The sequence below is a fragment of the Marmota monax genome, unplaced genomic scaffold (genome assembly GCF_021218885.2).
Source record: "Marmota monax isolate L192 unplaced genomic scaffold, Marmota_monax_Labrador192_F-V1.1 WCK01_AAM20220418_F8-fsc00008, whole genome shotgun sequence".
NCBI classification, from domain to species: domain Eukaryota; kingdom Metazoa; phylum Chordata; class Mammalia; order Rodentia; family Sciuridae; genus Marmota; species Marmota monax.
Window position 1 is genome coordinate 15,635,505 of NW_026694432.1, and position 24,155 is coordinate 15,659,659.

General features: G+C 51.0%; 1 protein-coding gene across 1 annotated transcript in view; it reads left to right on the top strand.

The window, feature by feature from the left end:
- Nucleotides 1–4,089: 4,089 nt before the first annotated feature.
- Nucleotides 4,090–24,155, top strand: part of Trim62 (tripartite motif containing 62) — a 31,365-nt gene continuing 11,299 nt past the window's right edge. The window contains exons 1-5 of the mRNA XM_046469243.1: nt 4,090–4,198; nt 4,508–5,149; nt 18,392–18,487; nt 22,926–23,182; nt 23,910–24,025. Coding sequence (XP_046325199.1) covers nt 4,742–5,149; nt 18,392–18,487; nt 22,926–23,182; nt 23,910–24,025 — 877 coding nt within the window. The 5' untranslated portion in view covers nt 4,090–4,198; nt 4,508–4,741. The remainder of the gene's footprint in view (nt 4,199–4,507; nt 5,150–18,391; nt 18,488–22,925; nt 23,183–23,909; nt 24,026–24,155) is intronic.

Sequence of the window (24,155 nt, forward strand, 5' to 3'; positions counted from 1 at the left end):
GATCTAAAGTTGGTTGAATTCATATGTGAAGAACCTGTGGATATAGAGCTGATTGTATATTGCTGATTTATTAATATTAAACCCACAGCTAACAATACTATAGCCGTGTCTCAAAAAAAAAAGCTTATGAACTACACATATTTCCTCCCTAAGGCATATCACATACTTCTTATGCTCAGGAACACTAGACAGCGTTTTAGCACGAGACTGGGAGCCATTTTAAAGAGCTAAATCACCAAGAAAAAAAGCACAAAAATAAGAAAAAAAATGTGGTACTCACTAAATAGGTCACAAAAAGGATACTTGTTTACACTTTGAGAGCTGAAACAAGAAAGCAGAATGTCTCTTTGTTCTGTCTCCTGGAAAGAGACCTATAGGCAACTCCAAATTTTCACATCTCTGTCCATGCATATGTCCACAAACAACCACACAAGTGCCTCTAGTGTTGATTTGAGGGTCACGGTGAATTTGCAAATATGAAATCCACGAATCGTGAGAATCAACTTATAATCTTTTTCTGATTATAAAATTAGTATAATAAGCAGAGCTACATAAAGTCCCCTTAAAAATCTAACCCATAGATGAACATGGTTAGAATTGCTATAGAGTTTTGTGAGTTTTTGTTATGCAAATAATGCCTATGTGCTTGTGTAAATTTGTGTGTGTCTGTGAATGTGAATTTGGGTCTTCTTTTTTTTTTTATTATTTCACTGAACAGTTATCTCTTGGAGAGCTTTCCAGAAAAAGAAAAAAAAAAAAAAAAGAATTCCAATCTATGAGTAGAAGCAGGTGACCTACCCTACAGTCAGGATCTCTGTCTTAGTTCAGATCCTTCAACCACATCAGTTTGGGGAAGCAGAGCAATGACTATGAGAGCAATGACTTACCAAATTTAAATATGATGCACTAAATTTATTAGTGCTCTTCATCTTAGACTGAGATGGGATGAGATTAGGAGAAGAATATTTCAAAGGGCAAAAGGACTAAAAACTATAAAGTATTTTGAAAGATAAGAGAGACTGACTTTTAGCTAGAGAAAACCATGTCCTGTACTCTTTGGGGAAAATGGGACTAGATGTTAAGATAAATTTATTGATGGAAAAAATTTAAACAATAGTGTACATAGACCAGAGCCTCTTTGAAAAACAATCAAATAGCATGGAGAAGGCCAAGCTCCTGCTACCAAGACACCCAAAATACAATGGCTTATAGCAAATACAAGTTCATTTCTCACTTTCTGACCATGTGCCTGAGTGTATTCCATGCAGTCATTTAGGAACCCAGGTTCCTCCCATATCTTTGCTCTGTCAGCCCCTTACAAGCATTATTGAATCTGGGTCCCTGACACATCTGTGTTCTAACTCAAGGGAAAAGGAAATGAAGCATGAAGAGCAAAAGTCCCCTGCCTTAAGGCTTTTTTTTTTTTTCCAGTACTAGGTATTGAAACCAGGGATGCTTAACCTCTGAGCCACATCCCCAGCCCTTTTCATTTTTTATTTTGAGACAGGGTCTTGCTAAGTTACTGAGGCTGACCTTGAATTTGCAATCTCCTGCTTCAGTCTCCCAAGTAGGGATTACAGGTGTGTGCCACTGTACCCACCAAGGCCTATTTCCATTTATGATCTGTTGGAAAGAGCTTAGTCACAAAGCCATACTCAATTGTAAGAGAAGCCAAGAAGTGTGGTCTCTAGGGGAGCAGGAAGTGTGGTCTCTAGGGGACAAGTCATTCCTCCAACTGCTACTCTATTGCTATAGAATAGCAGGAGGAGGACTTTTGGTACATAACTAGCAATCTCCATCACATTTCCATTTTCTGAGCCTCAATAGCTTCCCTTATAAGATGGGGATCATGTCATATACTAATTAAGATTTCTTTGAGACTCAGATGCAACAATATATGTGGAAACACTCAGTACCCTACTGTGCCTGATAAAAAATTTCTCATTGTTTTTTCTTCTAAGCTGCAAGCTCCAAGGAGTAAGGAGCATAGTTTATTCCATCTCCTTGCACAAGGCCTGCCCAGAGTCAACCCTGGTAAACACATATTGAATAATAAAGCCACTGTTTATCCACCATCAAACCTTTTTTCATTTCTCTTTGAAAACTTCAATAATTTTCTGCTTGTAGAAAAAAAAAAATGGAGATGCCTGTCAGTGTACCAACTGGGATTCTTTGGATAGCCCAAGTGACAGTCCATCACTATTAAACTTGCTTGAGTAAGTTGGACTTGAGGAAAATGGACTCCCTCACGTATCCAGAAGTCCGAGCTTTGAGTCAATGCAATATCTCTTCCCTAAGGTCCCTTTGGTTCGCTCATGTATTGGTCACATTCTTATACAGGGAACAACATGGCTGGTGGAACTTCACACATGAAGAGACTGTTTCCAGAAGTCTCCTCTCTGCCATAGTCTTCACCTTGGGTTTTTCAGGCCAGACCTAGACGAACCATCACTGGCAAGAGAGATGCAACCACCAGGATGAACTTGGACCAAACAGAAATCACTCGTGGAGCTGGGCCGGGGCCAGCTTTCCCTTGGACATATGGGAATTGAAGATACCTGAATAAAATCAGGGCTCTGAGTGCTCTGAGGAATGGCTGGTATATGAGCCACCAAACTGTTTCTAGCGATGATGGAGGCACACCACCAGATAAGGGTGTGGTGGAGGGCATGCAAACAGCAGGGAATTGAAGCTTTTTGTTAAATTGTACCTCAATAAAGTCTAATTTCAGTGAAGACATTTTTGGAAGCGGCACAAAAGGAGGAGCCACTCTCAATGCCTCCTTTGTTTCATTCCCATATGCAATCATCACTAAGTTTCCTAGGGTCCAAACTTAATCCTCTGACCTTCTCTCCTGACCCACTATCAGGCCCCCACCACTCAGGTCTCATCTCCTGCAGGCACTGTGACAAAAGACCAGGCCCAGTCTTTCCTTCCTCCTGCAGTTCACAGCTTTGCTGCTATTACTCAGCTGCCCATCTGTATTGTGTGCCTAGGTGCCACATAGGCAGACAGAGCAGAAAGGGTACCTGCCTGCCTTCGCTTTGCTGCAGGTAGAATGAGCATCTCCAACACTTCATGAAACCCAAATTGAGCAAGGTCATTCTCCTGCTAGAAAGCCCCCTGCCTGCAAGCAATTCTTTATGATGACCCTCTATTCACTCCACTTCCCTAGCCCCTTCCTCACCCAACTCCCAACAGTAAAAAAACACTGGCACTTCCTCCAAGTACCCTCCCCTTTCACACCTCGAGACTTTTGCACACACCTCCCTCTGCCTAGAAATTCCTCATTTCCTCTCCATCTGGCACAGAAGATAGGGTCTCCATTACAATTTCTCCCTCTCACTCTCCACACCACCCCCTTACACATGTGCACCCACAATGTGTGTACATTGTGTACACACACACACACACACACACACAAATGCAGCACTGCAGATACATTAGCTGAGTGGAGGAAACTCCTTGAGTCAGAAGTTAGCCAGATTTCTCCAAACCTCTCCCCCAAATGAAAGGAACCCGGCACAGTGTGCATGCCTTCCCAGCAGCTCAGAAGACTGAGGCAGGAGGATGGCAAGTTGAGGCCAGTCTGAACAATTTAGGGAGACCCTGTCTCAAAATAAAATAAAAAGGGCTGAGGATGTATCTCAGTGGTACAATGTCCCCGGGTTCAATTCCCAGTAGTGGGTAGGGGACGGTGAAGAGAAATTGGGATCATGAGGACCTTGCACTTGCTCGAAGCAAATGGCATTTCCCGAGTTTCGTCGTTATAGACTGTGTAAAAGCTGTATTCTATGCAGAGTACACAACATATTCATGTTTGTTTTAATACAAATATTATTTTTACCAAACTTCAAATTGATGATCCAGAGAGATGCTCGTTGTTTATTCGTCGTCCTCTCAAACCAGCTGTCCTCTTCTTTCCCCAGCCGCTGGGACTCTGAGCAAGACCTGATTGCTTTGCCAATCTTAAAAGAACAGCTGGGTTTTGCTTCCCCAGAGCAATAGGACGGTGGGGGAGGGGCGGGGGTCGGGAGTCTGGAGTTCCCGCCCCTCCCCCGCCCGCTGCGAAGGCGGAGTCGCCTGGGTCCCGCCTGCGGGGGCGGGGAGGGAGCTGCGGCCGCCGGCAGCTCGGCTCTGCTGGTTCCGGGTTGAGAGGCTGCGCTGGACCGAAGAGGTGGCCGCTGAGCTGGCGGGGGTAAGGGGCTGCGCCTGGCTGGGGCTTGTGCAGGGATCGGGCAGCTGTGCGAACGCGCACCCCTCCTCTCCTCTGCAGCGCACAGCTGTGGTGCGACTCGGCCTGGCTTCTCCCTACCCCAGAATTTCCCATCCCCAGCTTCTCCCCCTCCCCCAGTTGCCCCAGTCCCGGGATTTCAGCCCCCCCTAGGCCTCCGCCCCCTTCCTGGATCTCCTTTTTCCAGCACCCATTCTTCGGACTGTCCGGTCCCTCAAGAACCTCCTCGCCAGGAGCCCCTTCCCTTAGACACCTTCGGCCTGTTCCCTTCAGCACCCATCGCTCTGAGCTACCCACTACCTCGAAATCGCCCTGCCAGACTCTCATCCCGGGCAGTCTCGAATCCCTTCCTCGTGTAATCCATCCGGACGGCACCCCTTCCTTCTCCGGTGTCTGCTCCCCTGTCTTCGCGGGCCTCGAGCCCGCGTCGCTCCCTTGGGTGCTGCCCCAACAGCGTCGCGCTCTCAGCTGCCCCTGCCTCTGAGCCCCCTCCCCGCCCCTGGCGCCATGGCTTGCAGCCTCAAGGACGAGCTGCTCTGCTCCATCTGTCTGAGCATCTACCAGGACCCGGTGAGCCTGGGCTGTGAGCACTACTTCTGCCGCCGCTGCATCACCGAGCACTGGGTGCGGCAGGAGGCGCAGGGCGCCCGCGACTGCCCAGAGTGCCGGCGCACGTTCGCCGAGCCCGCGCTCGCGCCCAGCCTCAAGCTGGCCAACATCGTGGAGCGCTACAGCGCCTTCCCGCTGGACGCCATCCTCAACGCGCGCCGCGCCGCGCGACCCTGTCAGGCGCACGACAAGGTCAAGCTCTTCTGCCTCACGGACCGCGCGCTGCTCTGCTTCTTCTGCGATGAGCCCGCGCTCCACGAGCAGCACCAAGTCACCGGCATCGACGATGCCTTCGAGGAGTTGCAGGTGAGCGACCAGCTAGCCGGGGGCGGGGGCAGGCCCGAGCCGGGGGTGGGGTCCGGGCTGGACTGCGGGCAGGGCCCAGTCAGGATGGTCAAGGGGCCGGCCGCAGGTAGGTTCAGGCCCTATCAGACTTAATATGGAGAGGGGCGGGGCCGTGGAGAGGGGCGGGGCCTTGGGTTGCCTTTACGCTGCGAGGTCTGAAACATTTCTTGGAGTGGAAGCCTGACACCGGTTGGGGAAAGGTCGAGGGTGGAGTGGGACAGTGGCATGGATGAGGTAAGAGCTGGACCAGGTACTGGGCTTGTTGGGGACGCAAGCAAATCAGAGTTGGGCAAGGGCAGTCCTCCATTAAAGCTAGACCGTGGGCAGGGCTGCGAGGAAGGGTTCTGCACCACTTGAGCTGCTGAGCTCTGGCAGGCTGGGGTACGGTGAGGCGGGGACTTGATCTGTTGTACATCGGGGCTGAGGGGCGGGGCTGAGGGGCGGAAGGTGCTAGACCTTGTTGCGCAGACGAAGGTTAAGCCTAAGAGAGGGGTGGAAGTTAGGGTCAGCAAACAGCTGAAAGAGTGGGATAATGCTCCACTGATTGGGCTGAGGTGTCTGAGGGGTTAAGGCCGGGATCAAGTACAGATATTGTGAGAACACGTTTGGATTTGAATGGGGGCTGACTGAGAATGGGGCCAGGAATTGAAGATTTAAGAAGAAAAAAAGTCCCAGAGTCGATTTGAGAAGGTTGGGGAGAGAAATGGATGGACCTCTAGTAGTCTTCAGGGACTTTTGATGACCTCCATGGCTCTGTCACCCACATCAGGATCTTTGAGGACTCATTGAAACAAGAGCAGTCAGTCTAGGACAATAATTGATCTACCTTAAGCCTTCCCATTTTCATGATGAACTCCTACTCAACACTCATAGCCCTGCTCACATGTCCTCCCTGCAAACCCTTCTCTAAGTTTCACTGACCAGGAAATTTGCATGAGAAACATATTTTCCCAAATACCCTCTGTTAATAATATGACTTTTTGAAAAAAAGTATTCCAAGATCAGCTCTATTTGGAAAATAAAGTATATTTCAATACCCGCCTTCTCCCAACTTCTGTTGGATGATTCCCAGTATGAATTTGCATACTAAAGGCTTGGAAAAGGCCTTAAATCTTGTAGCAAAGAAATCCGTTTTACTGTGTTTAATAAAATAATCCCCATACTTATTTAAACCTGGAATCCTTTCTCAAGCTAAACCGTCTTAATCCAGCAGTCCCATGTCCCTGGCCTTGCGATACCAATCTAGCACAGTTTCCCAAGGACAGAAACTGTCTTTAATTCCTCATATCGATGGTATAGGCTTAGCCTGCAGTACATTCCAATAAATGCTGAATGAATGAATGAGTGACCAGTCCTGTCCTAAGCCTACCAGACAGTAGAACATTCAGAAGTGGAAGATTTGGGTTCAAACAATTTCTGGAAATGGAGTGGGCAGAAAGTAGAATTGGGAGGTACTGAGCTCCATGGCCTTCACTACTTAATTGAGAGCTAAATAACTACTTTTCTCTGTATCATAAGGGACCTCCATTCCCCACCCAACTCCATCTCACCCCCCACCCATATGTGAATCTGCAAATTAGCTGACACCTAGCAGATACCAAGGGCTGAGGGTTGGCCCAGGAGAAATGGGCATCTGGGTTACAGACAGGGCATCTGGGTTCACATGACATGACTCCCCAAGCCACACAGACAGTGCCACCTTGCATACCCCTCCCTGTCTGGCTGCCTGAGGATGAAGGCCCCATCAAAGGGTGAGCAAAGAACATGGGCTCTGGGAACTTGCACAAGGCCAGTTATGTCCCTCTACCCCTAAAGACCCTGTGCTAGGTGTTGGTGTCCCCATCTCTCCATCTGTGAAGTCACATAAACCGGGAGGAGGGAAAACCTCTACAGGAATGAGAATGAGTGTGAGTTTGAAGGGACACCATCTGAAACCATCTGTTCAATCTCTTCATTTGACAGATGTGAACACAGATCTGGGGAGGTTCTGTGACTTATCCAAGGCCACACTGCCAGATAGGAAGAGAGCAAGGCTAGAGAGCAAGCCTGCCCGAGCCAGATGCTTCCTCTGCTGCACAGCCCTCCCCTCTCTATCTGACTCCCAGTCTCTGCTTCAGAGCCTGGGTTCTCCTATTTGCAGAACAGGAAATGCAGATTACTGTGTTTAGGACTTTTGCACTCTATACTGTGACCTGGGGATTGCAGGTGAAATTCAATATATATTTCCTCCATATACTAATGAAACTCTTTCATTCATGGATAAAAAGAATACAAGACTGCCACTCACTCTCCAGGGCCCTGCCCTGGGGTCAGACACACTGGAGTCCTGGACCTGCCTTAGGCACTGTCTGTGTGGCTTGGGGAGTCATGTCATGTGAACCCAGATGCCCTGTCTGTAACATGGGGTCAGGATGATGCCCTCCTACCTGGACTTCCAAGAAGCTGACCTAGGACAAACCTACTATTTGAGGTGCCTAGCACATGTCAGGGTCTGGGACAGCACACGTTCCCATCCTTTCTCCTTGGAGTCCTGAGAGCTCATGAGAATGCCCAGCCCCACCTCTCCTGCTGAGGAGGAGGCCTACTTTGGTGTCCCCTTTGGGCCTAACCAGATGTCAGCAGAGGTCCCCACCTCGGGATATGCTCAAGGCGGGGCTCAAGCTGATCTCCACCCACACCAGGCTCTCTCTTCTCATGAGAAGGCAGGCTTATTAGCTGGGAAGGAGATCAGTCCACCCCCACTCCCACCCCCGCACACACACATACACACGCACGCGTGCACACCTCCCCCAGCAGCTAGTGGCTGCTGGAGCCTGAGCTTGAGCCCCTCTCCTGGAGAATGACAGACTCAGAGCTGGCAGGGCCTTGGAGATCGTCTGCTGCAATATTCACTTGACAGATGGGGAACTGGTAGAGGGGGAGGGTGGGGACATGCCCAAGGCCTTGAAGCCACAGGAGTCTGGGCTTGCATTTAGCTGGTCTCTGGATACCCTCCCTAGCAGTTGTCCTGGAACTTTTACATTTATACTAAGTCCTAGAGACAGCAGAGTGGAAAGATGAAGAGTTCTGGCTCTGTAGTCAGGCAGCTCCATCCTGGTTTTACTATTTTCTGGCTGTGTGATCTTAGGAAAGTTATTTGCCTTCTCTGAGTCTCAGGTTCTGCATTGACAACTTGAAGTAATAGGGTTAAGATTAAACTAGGGGGGGTGCTGGGGTTGCGGCTCAGCAATAGAGTGCACATGTGAGGCCCTGGGTTCCATCCTCAGCACCACATGAAAATAAATAAATAAACAAATTAAAGGTTTTGTGTCCAACTACAATTGAAAAATAAATATTAAAAACAGAATAAGATTAAATTAGTTAGGCACAGTGGGGCACACCTGTAATCCCAGCAGTTCCTGAGGCTGAGATAGGAGAACTGCAAGTTCAAAGCCATCCTCAGCAACGATGAGGTGCTAAGCAACTCACTGAGACCCTGTCTCTAAATAACATACAAAATAGGGCTGGGGATGTGGGTCAGTGGGCAAGTGCTCCTGAGTTCAATCCCTCGTACACTCTCCCCCCACCAAATAAAAGATTAAATAAGATGATGTTTATAAGAATTCAGTACTGAATTGGCACATGGGAGACTCAATAAGTGACAGCTATAAGTACATTACATTGTACCTAAGCCTTTTTGTTATTCAGGGCTACTTGTGCATCTCTCGGGTCCACCCAATAGGCACCAGTACAACACCCTCCCTCCAAGTTATGACAACCAAAAATGTTTCCAGGGCTGGGGTTATGGCTCAGCGGTAGAGCACTCGCCTCACATGTGCAAGGCCCTGGGTTCGATCCTCAGCACCACATAAAAATAAATAAAAATTATTGTGTACAACTACAAAAAAATAAATATTAAAAAAAAAATGCTTCCAGACATTGACCAGAGTCTCCTGGGGTCAGAATCACCCCAGATTGAGAACCCTAGACATCCCACTTAGCCTTCCCGATTCAGCCAAAGTATCACCTGCCCTGTGCAGCTTTTTCCCACCTTGACCTGCTAGGCAGAATTGCTGTATACTCCAGAGTCCAGGGCTTAGATCCTGGCATGCTACATGTCCTTAATTAAGTCACTTTGCTTCTCTAAGCCTCCAAGGGTCACCTATAACCTGGGGATAGGGTGGCATTCCTGGAAGGATGTCATGTTAGGGATTCTCTGTGCCCACACTGTGCCTGGCACACTAGGCACAATTTTAAAATATCTTTATTCATTCTGATGACAAAATATGCATGGAAATTGGAACACTATAATTGAAAAGTTAAAATGTCTGCTAATCCTACCAAGGCAGGAAATATGGCTAGAATTACTGTATAGTTGTGCAGAACTTTTACGTAACATGAGTGTGTACGTTGGTGTGTTCGTGGATTTTGTTTTTCTTTCCTTTTCTTTTCCCACCACTGCTGAGAACCTGGTCCACAGAGCACAGTAGGGCAGGGGGATCCCCAAAGAGTTGGTGCTTAAAAAAAACCCTATTAACAGTACTTCATTTAATCTTCATAACACCCTGTTGGGTGTGTTCTGTTGTTATTTATTCTTTTTTACCAGATAAGGAAACAGGAGCTCAAAGAAATCAAGTGACTAGTTTGGTCCCCAGCTGGTAAATGGCAAGGCCAGAATTTGAGAGCAGCCTGACTGAGCCATGTACAGCATCTGTGCTGCTCCGAGAGCCTGGGAATTACCTCCCATCCATCCCTCCTGGCTTTGTATCGAGAGCACTCAGCACAGGACCAGGCTAGGGACTGTCTGTTGGCGCCAGCTTGACACCTCAAGGGCAGGTGGCTAGGATGTCATCCTGGTCAGGCCTGGCATCCGGCTCTCTGGCCGTCTCAGTTTCCTGACCCCCAGAGAGGGAATCCGATTCATCTTAGCCACCCCCTCCAGGCCTCATGTGGCCACTGGAGCCTTTCCCAAGGCCTCCTTTATGCCAGCGAAGGGGATGGGCCCTGGATGGGAGCCTGACAGGCTGGGTGTGGTGATTCAGAGCTGCCAACACAGCCCCACGAGTAGGGAGCAGGGTTGGGGCACAGGGTTCCAATTTGGGCTCTGGCTTCTTCCTGTGGCATAGAAGGCACGGCTCTGTACCCTTTTTCCCAACCTGAGAAATGGAAAGAACAAGGGGACTGTCCACTTCCTATGCGGAGGAGAGAGTTGCTACCTAGCCAAAGAAATGACAGATGGGAAGGCCTTTATGTTGTGGGAGGCAGTTGCGTTGTCTGTATCCTGGGGAAGCAGCTTCTGCCATCACTTTTCCCAGGACAGGGCAGGATTTATGTGCAAAGTGTAGCCTCCATGTGGGTGAGGCTGACTGGGGGTCAAATGCAGGGCTGGCTGTTGGCATCTCCACTTCCCACAGGTGTCTGGATAGCCAGGAATGACCAGTTGGGCCAGGCTGAGCACAGGCCAGTGTAGAAATTTAGGGTTGAAGTTTGGGTTAGGATCTCAAGATGCTTATTTTATAGAAAGAAAAGGATCTGGTGACAACCGTAAAACAACTTTATAAAATAAAGTTTAGTTAGTATCTACTATGTGCCAGGGGCTGTGTAACAGGCATTTCATCCTAAGGCAAGTCTTTTTCCTTTCTCTGTATCCTGAGTGGGATGAGGATCCGTCCATTCCACAGATGCAGATACTGAGGTCTAGAGTGGAGATCTCACTGCCAGCAGGAGGAAGAGCTGGGATCCAGCCTGGCTCTGTCAGACTCACAGTTCCCCCTCCTCACCAGCACTCCAACCCTCTCAGGGAGCATTCAAAGGGGGAAGAGCCTCAGAAACCACCTGGCTGACCCTCTTCCCTCTACGTAGATGGGGAAGCTGGTTGCCAAGGCAGGACCAGGGCTTAGCTCCCACCTCGCTCACAGCATCGTTTGCCATCCTGACTTTGCGCTCTGCCTGAAGGCTGAGGGTAGGCGTGGGGGACTCAGAAGTGGATTCCATCTTGGATTCAGAGATTCACTTAATAATTCCTTTGGCCAATATGCTTCTGTGCTGGCTGAGAGCCAGCCCTGTGCCAGTTCTAGGACAGGGCTGCACGAGACCTGGCCTGCTGGGGCTGTGGGACAGGCCTGTGAACTGGTAGGTCTCTGTAACTGAGCTTGCCCAGTTGATTCTTAGCCGATGTGCCAAGTGCTTCAGGCCAGGGAGCAAAGAGGCTATGGGCAGCGGGAATGGCACCATCCACAGCCACCATGGCCTAGGCGCAGACTACAGGCCTTCAGTGCCCTGGCAAACAGCAGGTTTTCTTTCTCCCCCCAGCCTCCCTCTCTCACCTCACAGCAAGCCTATGAGGTGTGTATCTTTGCCCAATTTCACAAATGAGTAAACTGAGGTTCAAATACTGTACCTAAGGTCATACGGTCACTAAATGCCACTGAGGCTGGAAGTTGAACTCAGGTATGAGTCTGACTAGGAACACATTCAGGTGGGTCATTGTGGCTCTAGGAGGGGGAGAAGAGTAAGAGTGAGAAAGAGAGACTTAACCAGCTCAGGAAAGGTCTTGAACTTATGCGCGCACACACACACACACACACACACACACACACACACACACACACACCCTGGAGAGGCAGGGAAGCCGGGGACAGGTTTGAGCAGGTACATGTGGCCTGTCAGATCTGCACCCTTGGCAGTGTGCATGGTAGAGACCCTGGAGCAGGGGAACAGCCAGGTGTTTCCAGGGACTGTTGAGCTCCAGAGGGCCCAGGGAGGGTTCGGTCTCAAAGAAGCAATAGAAGAACTCACATCTGTCAAGAAGAACAGGGCCTCAGGGCCTCAGGTATAGGTGAGAGATGGGGGCCGGGAGAGGAGGAAGACGCAAGTCCACTTTGCCTTGTTCAGATTTGTGGCACCCTTGGGTGGGGGGAGGGGAAGAGAGAGCAGTGCCCAGGCTTGGAGACAGGAGGCATGGGTACCAGCACTCGCTGGGCCCTGTCACCGCACATCTGGTCCTCTCAGGAGCTCTCATTACAACCCTGCCAGGGCTCTTACCCTCAATTTATAGAGAAGGCCCTTGGAGGCTGGCCCCAGGAAGGGAAGAAGTGATTTGTTCAAGTTCATACAGTCCAGATTCAAATGCAGGTTTTCTAACTCCAGAGTTCATGCCATCTCCATTGGGATGAAAAGGGTCCCTGAGGCCAGAGCTTGGATGGCTTCCAAGCAGTTTTGTCCCCTGGGCAAGAAAAGGAGTTGTCTTGTGGTGGGAGAGTCCTGATCTTGGCCTTGGGGGCTTTGAGCCCTGGCTTTCTGTCCTCCCTCCTGGTTGCTGCCCCATGCTGGTCTTGCCAAACTGATGGAGCTCCAGAAACCTCACGGCTGATAGGATGTGCACCCACCCGGCCCTCTGGGGTGTGTCCTCCCCAGACCCCTTGACCTCCCCTGCCCTGCCCCAGCTCTGATGGGGCCCTGCCAGTCCCGCTCTCCCTGGCTGACATTCAAGGCCTCCTCCACCTGCTGTCCCATCCCAGCCAGCTCCAGCCGGCCTTTCCAGCTTGTGACTCCACCCACCTGTCGCCTACCTGGCTCTGGCCATCTAGGACTACCCCCACTTCCTGCACACCAGGTGTGCCCCTGCCTGACCAGTCCTCTCCACCTGGAATAGCTTCTCCATGTCCTGGAAACTCGAAGGAACACTACCATCGCCTTTCCTGGTCCTTCCATCAGACAAACCCTGAATGTGACACTCCCCAGTTCTGAGGCCCCATTTCATATATAATTATGATAATAACAACTTAGGTCCATTGAACTCACCCTATGCATCATGTCAGGTTAGGAATTAAGTCATTTGATGGTCACAACAACCCTACTGAACAGGTGATACTATAGCTTCACTTTACGGGTTAGGAAACTGAGATGGAGGGACTATTACAAACACAGCCAGTGGTGACAGTTGCTTGAACCCTTGGCAGGTCCCCCATATGCACATCTTGTTTTTCTTTGTGTTCCACCTGTTTAAATTTCTTCCTCCTTGGCTCTTGCAAAATCTTTAACATCAGGGACCCTGTCTCCAGCCCATGGTAGCCACTACAAAGCCCAATTCTCAGTGGTGCTCAGAAATTACTTCTGATTTGAGTTGACTGGGAGGCAGAGACGCTGAGCAGTTTTGAACTTGCATTTTTAGAGTCTCTCAGAGCCTTGTCTCTCTTACTAGCTGTGTGACCTTAGGCAAACTGCCTAACTTCTCTGATCCTCAATTTCTACTTCTATGAGATGGAGGCAATAAATGCATCAACCTTGTGGATTGTTGTGAGAATTAGATGATGAGATGCCCAGGAAATTCAAACCCAAACCATGAGCCACTCCAGCACCTCTGGTCCTGAGTGTCTTCTGTGGTCATGGTCTCAGTGTTCTTCCCCTGGGTTGGCTTTGTTATGTAGGAGTTTATCAGCAGGTTCCTATTCCTGTCTGACCTCTCTACTGGGAGGAGACTTTCCGGTTTACTCTCCCACTATAGAACTATGTGGCCGGGGGCCAGTCAGTCAGTCCCTCTCCCTGGACTTCAGTTTCCTGTTCTGGCAATTGTAGGGGTTGGGCCAGATGGTCCCTCCAGCCCCTTCCTGCTCTTGCCATCTGAGGATGCAGGGAGGGGCCACTGGACACAGCACAAGGTGAGGACATGAAGGCACGACTGGAGGCCTCATATGGGGCAGTGACCACTCCATCCCCCATGCGCTGGGCGCTGCCAGGCTCCGTACCCTGGAAGGCTGAACATTGGTTCCTCTTTCCTCATTTCACCCTCCAGCCCTAGAAGTTATTTATATTCCCAGTTTACAGGTGAGAAACGGGGGCACCGAAAGGTTCCATGACATCCCAGGGACACGGCTGGTGAGTGGCATGGTAGAGCCAGCTTTTAACCCAGATCTACCTGGAAGGAGATCCATGGGGTGGGTTGGGGCAGAGCTCAGACAGCCTCCTAAGTTCTCTCCCCTGGGATCTAGCTCCCTCGGGCTCCATACCTGGCCCACCTGGGGAGAGCTGCCTGCCCTGGGCCTCTCTCCCCTTCCACCCTTTCAGCAGGGAGCTCAGACCCAACCAACCTCCTCCCTGGGCAGTTCATCTTGCAAAAGCCTGAGGCTGGTCTGTACCTGCCTCTGTCCTAGGTACTGAGAGTGTGACAACCTCTCTGGCAGGATCCCTCAGGAGCCAGCAATTTGGTAGGGAAGATGAACAGGTCACCTTGCATTAACATGAATTGTGTGCCACAACTGTGCACCCAGAGGTGTGTCTGATGACAGTGTCCCACAGTGGGGAAAAACAAGAGTGTGTGAGCATTCTGGACAGCGGGTACAGCGCACGCAAAGGCCTAGAGAAGAGCATTGCTGCAAGATGCTTGGTGCTCTCCAATAGAACTTTCTGGAGTACTGGAAAGTTCTGCATCTTCATTGTCCAGTGCAGTAGCCGCTTGTCCCATGCATCTATCGAGCACTTGAAGTGAGGCTAGTGCGACCAAGGAACTGAACTTCCTTTTGTTTTATTTTAATTAATTGCCATTTAAATAGCCACATGGGGCTCATGGCTACCATATTGGACACCACAGATCTGGACCAAGAGATAAGGCTGGAGAAAAGTGGAGCCCGAGGTGAAGGGCCTTGAACGCTGCCCTCAGGCCTTGTTCCCTTCTTTCCTGATAATGTAGAAATTCCCTCCCGGGGAGGGGAAGCATGTCTCCTCAGCAAGGAAGAGCAGGTCTCGGATTCTCCACTCTGTCCGACGTTCACTGTGATGTGTCTGTGTCCCTGTCTGTCTCCCTGACTCCTGTATGTCTCTTGGGTTGGGACTTGCCCCTCGTCCCTCTCCCCATCCCAGACACAGCAGCATGTGAGGCCCAGGACATGGAATGGGTGAATGAGGGTTCTCTGGCTCCTGCGGTCCAGGAGGAAGGCCAGCTCTCCTCATTCCCTGACTCCAAAATCAAGGAGAAATCTGTCCACGTCCCTCAGATCCTGAGCAGTGTGAGGAACTGGCCTCCAGCGTCCCTTCTCAGAAACACAGAAGAGCTGCCTGGGCGGCTGGGTCTGACGTGGGCCCATGGGGACGCCCCAGGGGAGAACTGTAGCACTCGGCCCATCTCCTCCAACATCTGCCTCTCCGCCAGCCCGTGGCCCAAGATGGGCCTGGGGAGCCCTCGGCACGTGTGCGAGTCCATGAGGATGCCTTTCAGCTATAGCAATGGAGAGCCGACCGCAGGAGCTGAAACTCCACGGAGTGTTCCTTCCCTAAAACACTCCGTAGGAAGGGACTCAGGACAGCCAGCATGCTGGCAGTGGCCACACTTGCTCCTGAGAGCTGCTGTGCCATCTCTTCCCAACTCCACGGCCAGTGACCTCAACAGCAATAGCTTGAGATCCACTCTGGTGGGAGCATCTACACCATGGAAGTTGGCAAACCTTAGTGGAGCTTTTTTGATCTTTCTTTCTTTTTCTCTTTTCTTCCTTCCTAAAAATCATGTAGTCTAGTAATGGTGTGGCTAGTCTTCAGGGACAGGGACCCACACTTCTGCCTTTTCTTTTCTTTTTTTTTTTTTGGTATTGGGGATCTAACCCGGGGACTCTCTGCCACCTCTGAAATACATCACCAGGACTTTTTAATTTTTTAAATTTTGAGACAGGGTGTCCCTAAGTTGCTAAGATGAGTCCCCCTTTTGCAGTCCTCCTGGCTTAGCATCCTGAGTTGCTCAGATTCCAGGTATACACCACCATGCCTATCCTGTCTTTCTTCTACTCTTCTAGTTTCATCTTGTGACTTCTGTCTTTACCTTTGCCTCATGACCTGAGATGGCTGTTAGAGTTCCAGCCATTGTGTCTGTCCAGCCATTAAGCTCTCTTTTGTCACAAAACATGCTGCTCCCATTTTTCTCTCTTACTCTTGTTTTCATGAGTAGACTCTCCTCATCCTTCAATGTCACCTCTCATGTTACCTCCTTTGAAAGCTTTCCCTGACCAACTTTGCTGAATTCTCCTCCCGACCCTACACTTCTTTATTTTCTCTAGCGCACAGACCAAATTGGTAATTATCTTGATTTTTTATTATTTTTCCTGCTCATTGTCTTCTTCACCACACTGAAAGATCTCTGTGGGCAAGGACTGCCTATGCCTTGTTCTGTCAATAAATAGTTGTTAAATGAATAAGCAATAGTAAGCAAAGATAATTTTGTTTTTCACATTCTTCCCTTCACATGTAATGGCCTTTCTCCCAGATTGCTACCCAGTGTAAAATTAGTTGAACCAGATGTTTGCTGAGGATCCTCCCTGCTCTGACGACATGAGTGAGCGGGAGATGAATATGAACTGGTAGATCAGCCTCCCTGGTACCTCTCAGCCCAAGCTGGTCAGGGACCCCGGGCCTGCTCAGAGGCTGTTTCCATGGAAATTCATTCACACAGCAAACTTTCTTGAGCCCCAGTTCAATGCCAGGCCGCTGGGTACAGGTCACAGGCCACAGGGAAAGGAAGCATCAAGCGCCTGCCCTGGAGGACTCACAGGCTAATATGGGGAGGAAGCTGGGACAGATAGGAAGAAAACTGTCTATGATACAATGGCTAGGGGCTCAAATTAGTGCAGACAGCCAAGTGCAGTGGTGCATGTCTGTAATTCCAGCAACTCAGGAGGCTGAGGCAGGAGGATTGTAAGTTTGAGGCCAGGCCTCATTAACTTCGTGAGATCCTGTCTCAAAAATAAAAAGGACTGAGGATGTAGCTCAGTGGTAAAGCACCCCTGGATTCAATCCCCAGTACCAAAAATAAATAAATAAGTGCAGACAGCTAGACCTTATGCTGGGGAGCACCTATCATCCCAATCTTTATCTGGCAAATACTGATTGAGGCCCCTGCTAGGAATTGTTCTGGGCACTAGGATAGAGCAGCAATCAAGCCAGTTAAGATTCCTGCCCTCATGGAACTCCCATTACATTGAAGGAAACAAGCAGGAAACATGCAGGCGAGTCAACAAGCAAGGCCATTCCAGGCAGTGGGAGGTACGGTGAAGACCCTGGAGCTGGGAATGTGACAGAGGTGTAAGCAGATGCCACTGTCCCTGGGGTGATCCCCCAGAGATGGCAACGAAATTGATAAGTCAATGATACAAAGGAGTCACTTTGAGAAACCCTGATGGTGGAGGGACAGCCAGAGGAAGCAGCAAATGCAGTGTCTTTAAGTTGGAGGGAGTGCAAGGTGCTGGAGGAGCAGAGCCAAGCTCACTGTGGCCGGAGGGGAGTCCTAGGGTTGGATGATGGGGACAGCTGGGGCCAGGGTCAGGGGAGGGAGGCACAGGATTGACTCTGGTGCCAAAAAACACAGCAATCCACATGAATAATAGGCAATGCAGTATTGCAGTATTTCTTCAGTCAAAAATTAATGCAAAAATTGATAATGAGCAAAATATCAAAATTTTAAACAAGGCCAACATTCATTAGCCACTCCTTGGCTAAGCCACACTGGAACTTCAGACAAAGGAAATATAAGTAATCCTGATCATGTTTTTATTTCAAATGGTGATGTATTGTCTAGCATAGATTTGTTCTTAATTATCTTGGGTGTCACCACTGTTGCAAACATGTCACTTGGCTTCAAGATCATGGTCTTCAGAACCAGATGTCCTAGTTCTTATTCTGACCTTACCCTTACATGCTTGGTATGCTTTGTGGCCAGTTTCTTGACCTCTTTGTGCCTTTTTCTTCATCTAAAAGTAGAATCATAGTGCCTAGCTTAGGGTTACCCAGAAGCTCCAATGAATTAATAATAAGCCAAGTGCCGACAGCAGTGTCTAGCCCGAGCTGAGCGCTCAGACAATGTGGGTAGTTATCCGGTTTCCCACCTTGCTTCCCACCAAAACCTTGCTGCCTCCAAAGGTCTACTTCCAGAAGCAGCAGCTCAGGAGGGGCAGAGTGGGGAAATGTGTGTTTGTGGCTTTTGCAAAACTCCTGGTGAAAGGTGAAAGGTGGGAACAGATTCTGGAGACATTTATGATACAGACCCTACAGGACTTGGTGGTTGAAATGTAACCGGGATTGACTCTGGTGCCAAGACAACACATCAATCCACATGAATGTTGACCGGAAGCGGGGCACAAAGCCAGGGTAATGCCCTGGCGTCTAGGAGGGCTGGACCGTCCATCACCGCTGAATACCTGGGCACGTGTCACCCAAGCCCCCAAGCCGGACCTGTGTGTGTTTCAGAGGGAGCTGAAAGAGCAGCTTCAGGCCCTTCAGGACAGCGAGCGGGAGCACACGGAGGCGCTACAGCTGCTTAAGCGACAGCTGGCGGAGACTAAGGTGAGCCAGCTGGGTGTGGAGGCGGGGCTTAGAGGGGCGGGATCATCTCAGAGAGGGGGCGGAGCCTCTGTCCACCCTGGGGCTTGGAGGGGCTGAACCTGGAGTAAGAGGCAGCCTCAGGGAGGAGGGGGAGGTTTTTGTAAAAGTGAGTCAATGGGGACTAGGAGCAAGGAACCCACTCCCAGATGACAAGGGGACTGAGCTGGGCCCTTTCTCCCTTTCCAATGTGGATGGAAGTTGCAGGTGAGATCAGAGACTTTCGGAAACCTCCAGAATCCTGAAGGGCTGGGAAAATGTACCCAGTCTCCTTTTGTTCCGCCCTTATTAAACATGCCCATTGCCCAAGGAAGCCACCCTGAGCTCAGGATGAGAGGGAATCCGAGGGTCCATTTCTCTCAGCCAGCGGTATTCTCCTCTCTTCTCCCCCATTATTGTTTTTCTTCACTGACCTCTTCCTCCCTTCGCAGCCAGCCCTGGTGTCATTCCCCCTCTTGCACTCAGGCCACAGAGATGTGGACACAAAAAAGTTGTACAAAGCCCTGCAGTCTGGCTACAGCGTTGAGGAGGTGGGGAGTTTTCCCTTGACCTGAGAGGAAGAATGTGGGTTCTGGTCCCACCACTGACTTTGGGTAAATTGCACACTTTTCTGGGTCCCCAGCCTTCCTATCCATACAGCGAGGATCTGCGGGGCTCCATTCAGAACCTCAAGACTACAAGTCCCCCCTCCCTTACAAAGTGACTCTACATGAAATCTAGGGGCAGAAAGGAGCCTTGGGAATGCCCTGAGCCTCCAGAATTCAGCCTGGGGCTTGCAGAGGCCATTAGAAACTCACATCTGTGCCCCAGCATAGCCACCAACCCACTGTGGGGTCTCAGGAGGGTCATGACATATATTTCTTCAGAGAACATTCCGGAATGCCTCTGGGTATTGCCTCTTAGTGGGAAGGAGATGAAAAAGTCAGAGAACTATAGCCTCCTTGCTTCTTGCAGCCTCAGTTTCCCCAGCTCTCTGGTAATTCTGTACCCTGTGCTGAGAAGCAACTCAGAGCCTCTCTGGATGAGAGGGAATTCGAGGGTCCATTTCCCCCGGCCAGCGGTATTCTCCTCTCTTCTCCCCCATTATTGTTTTTCTTCACTGACCTCTTCCTCCCCTGCTTTCCTGTCCATCTGTATGCCTCTGGGGGGTCCTGTGGGGCCACCTCCCCCTCCAGTTCCCCCAGCCCTGCTTCCTGTCTGGACTGGGGTATTTATACAAGAAATGCCTATGGAGACTTGGAGGTCATATTTCACCTGGTGCCTGACTTTTGCTTTCCTATGGCGCCCGCCCCTCCAGTGACCCAGCCTGGGGCCTGTCTGATCTCCCTCCTCCGGTCCTGTGTTTTCCTTGGTTGACCCTGAGGGTGATGCATTCTTGGAAGGGTGTTTTTCTAAAAGGGCCATAGCTTCCCCAAGCCCCTGGGTGTTCCGGGGGGCATGGCGGACCAGGGATGGGAGCGGCTTTCCCAGCCAAGGACGAAAGCAGGCCCACAAGGCACGCCCATTGGGCCGAACATTCCTCCATGCTGAGAACTGTGCTTCTGCTTCAGTGTCTTACCAAACCCACAGAATGTCACCTCCATCCCAGCAGGACTTGCCAAAACCTAGCACAGTGTCTGACATACAAACTGTATTTGTAGAAAAAGCAGTGGGAGGGAGGGGGACTTTGGAAGTAGATGTTTTTTAATCCCAATTTTATCAGTGAGGTCACTGAGGCACAGAGAGGTTGAGGGACCAGCCTGAGGCCCCACAAGCTAGTAAGTGGCCAACAGGGCGCTTTCTGCCCAGTTTTGCAGAGCCCAATGCACATTCCAGCCTCATGCTGGGAGGTCTCCGGGGTGCCCTCAGCAGGCCTAGGGCTTTGTGAAAGTCAAGTGGATAGATTGGGAGGACCCTAGGGGACATGCTCAGAGCTCTTGGGGTGGCCATCAATCTGATGTGCCACTTCTGGGCTGGTCTTTCCCTGCCTCCACCTCTTTTTCTACGTATTCTCTTTATCCTGGGGACACCGGATCCCCATTCTGGAAAGAAAATGGACTCTCTGCCCAGCTGTGTGAAGTGATCATGAGCAAGGCCCTTTCTCCTTCAGCCTCAAGTAGCCCCTGACTGCCAGCCTTGTGCTAGGCCCTGGGGTGGGCAAAGGGCTGAGAAAAATGCCCTGGGGGCTGGGGCTGGGGCTCAGTGGTAGAGCTTAACATGTGTGAGGCACTGGGTTTGATTCTCAGCACTACATATAAATAAATAAAATAAATGCCCATTGACAACTAAAAAAAATTAAAAAAAAAAAAAGAAAAATGCCATTCCTACTCAGGAAGGGTTCATGCACAAGTTGGAGAGACAACATGGAAGACAATGTATTAAGAGAGTTTATAAAAGGCTCTGGGAATATCTAACTCCCTGAAACGTTTAAAGGAGGTCTCTCGGTGGGTAGCTTTCAAGCTGGGTTTTATAGGGTGAGTAGGAATTTGCCAAATGAATAATGGATTGGGAGGGGTCGTTCTAGGCATGCGGAAGTGCCGCGCAGCGATGTTAGGGAGGTCAGTTGGGACCAACTTGACAGGAGCTTTTGGATCCAGGCTAAGATATTTAGCATTTTGCTGTCATCCAAAGCCAGGGAAGGTCCTTAAACCCAGTGTGGGCTGTGACCCAGCTTGCACTTGAGAAGGACCACTGGCAGTGAGCTTGTTGGCAAAGACTGGAGTTGACTTGGGGACTGAATGAGTTGGAGGGACGTGTTGGAGAGAGAGTTGGAAAAGTGATCCTGCGCCAGGCCCAGCCCAGCCATCCCTATGGACTTTGGAGCCAGCCTTAGAACAGTAAGCATTAGATAAAGATGAGGGAGAGATGGGAAGGAGCTGGCCTGGATGTGTCCCGAGAAACCTGGGTGGAAGAGGAGGAGCAGCCAGAGATGGGATGCAAACCAGGACTTCCAACAGCAGAGGGTGGTCAGCAGGCAAACACTGCAGAGTGGTCTGGGAGGAGCCAGACCCAGTGGCCATGGGGCCTGGGGGCCTTTGGAGGTTAGCTCCAGAGGTTGGGGGAGGGAGATCCCATGCCCCCAGCAGCAGCAGCCTCAGCCTCCCTGGGTGAGGGGTTCGGGGAGGCCAGTGGAGGCCAGTGGCAGCCTGGTTTCCCATCCCCAGGCTCTCCTCCATCCCCTCTTTGTCTGCCTGGCTCGCTGGGTGGGCATGCGCAGGGAGGCTGGCCAGCTGCCAGCAGCTCTTCCTGCAGGCGGGCAGCCACCACGGGAGGGAACAGGCCCTAACTGAGCCTTTGTGGAGCCTCCCACAGAGCCCAGGGCACTGAACACAGTGGGGTCTCTGACTCCGAGAACTGCCAGCCAGAATCCTGCAAAGTGAAACTGCAGAGTTAGGCCCCACATGCTGCCACATCCTGTGTCGCCTGACTCTCAGTCTTTCCCCAGGCCGCTCCCTCCACCTCTCCCCTGACCCCCAAATGGTGCCTAGAGCTTCCTCAGGCCACCTGCCCTTGGGGACTCCCAGGACATACCCATTAATGGATCCCTTTTCAATAACCTGGCTGTTTCTCCTCACCTGGGACCCTGTCCCTGGGGGCAGGAACAACCCCTCACATCTGTTCACCACAGCCCTGCGATCTCATTTGTATTAGTCCATTCATGGGTTGGAAAACTAAGGCTGACAGTGCTGAAGTTGCCACAGCTGGAGACAGAGCTGGGACTATTACCCAGGCTGTGGGACACCGAAGCTGGTGCCCTTCACTGCTCCGTGCCCTCTTGAGCCTTGCAGTACCTGCATGGCATTGAGAACCACCTGTCCACACTCACCTGCCCTGGCAGAGACCCTCACTGTATTCTTGTTCCTTAGCTGGGGGAGTCTCAGGGGTGGCAGATCAGGGGAGTGACCACCAAGGTCAGCCACACACTTTGCAGTTTATGAAGCTCTCTGACCTCTGTGATCTCCTTGTGAGTCATTATAAAGAAAAACTAGGGCTGGGGGTGTAGCTCAGGGGCAGAGTGCTTACCAACAACCCTGAGGCCCTGGGTTCAATCCCCAGGACACAGGAGGGAGAGAGAAAAGGAAGGACAAAAGACGTCATTCCACAGTGTCCCCTCTCCCTCCCCCAGCTTCCCTGTCCCTCCTGCCTCAGTGCCAGATATCTGGGCAGAATCCTCTTCCCTCTCTGCCCGCTACAAACTCATTGTTTCACCTGGACCACGGCCTTAGTTTCCTAATGGGCCACACTAACTGCTGTCCCCGCTACGCCAGGGCTTCTGTACCAGCATCCTCGAGTGCCTGCCGTGCCCCCTGCACAGCCTTTTCCCACCCTCCCTCTCTGCAACCAAGGCTCCCGGCTTCCTCTTCTCACCTGGATTCCCCTCATCTGCGCCCACTGCCATAACCCCTGACCACTGTCCCCGCAGTCTTCCACCAAGAGCCTGCGGACCACCATCGGCGAGGCCTTTGAGCGGCTGCACCGCCTGCTGCGAGAGCGGCAAAAGGCCATGCTGGAGGAGCTGGAGGCGGACACGGCCCGCACGCTGACCGACATCGAGCAGAAGGTCCAGCGCTACAGCCAGCAGCTGCGCAAGGTGCAGGAGGGGGCCCAGATCCTGCAGGAGCGGCTGGCAGAGACCGACCGGCACACCTTCCTGGCCGGGGTGGCCTCCCTGTCTGAGAGGTACGTGCCACCTGGGCGAGGCGGTGGCGGCGGAGACAAATGGGTTGTCAGCAGAGAACTCGATCATGCATGTCTCCATCGATCATTTATGGAAGACCTACTGTGTGCCAGAGCTTGGGCTAAAGGCTCCATGCATCTAGACTATTCTGTGTTTAATATATCCTGCCAATAGTGTACAAGTAATAGCAATATCTGTGATCACGTGGTAGGTACCTGTATTATATCTTATGTTCTTTATGTTATATAGTATATCACTGTCATCCCCATTTCACACATGTGGCAACTGAGGCACAAACAAGCCAGATCAATTGGCCAAGATCCGTCGGCTAGGTGATGGAGCCAGGATTCAAGCCCAGGCTTCTCTGGCTTCGAGGCCACCCTTGATAATAATACTTAGTTATTGGGATCAACACTGGTCACAGCCTCATGCCCGTGGCATTGGCCCTGAGCCATACACTGTGCTAAGCATTCTGTCCTCTGTGCCATGTAACCCTCGTGACAATCCTAGAAGGCAGGTTCTAGCTAGTGCCCATTTTATAGATGAGAAAACTGAGGGTAATAGCTAGAGAGGTCGGCAGTGGCACAAGCAGGCACCTGTACCTGAGTCCCACAGCCTTCTCACTCATGACCTCACCCTTTGTCAGCTGCCCTGAAGGTGGCCATGGGGCCCCAACACCGGGCAGGAACCCAGTCCCCCGTGCAGCCTTCTCTCCTGCTGTCCTTCCAGGCTCAAGGGGAAAATCCACGAGACCAACCTGACATACGAAGACTTCCCGACCTCCAAGTACACGGGCCCCCTGCAGTACACCATCTGGAAGTCCCTGTTCCAGGACATCCACCCAGGTGAGGTTCCCTGTCCCTCCCTGAGAGGCCGGCAGGCGGGTGGGGGGCACAGGTAGGAATGGTCTCTGATGGGCTGAAGCCAGGCAGCACATGGTCCCAGCCCACTGGGTCCCAGGTCCTAAACACAGTC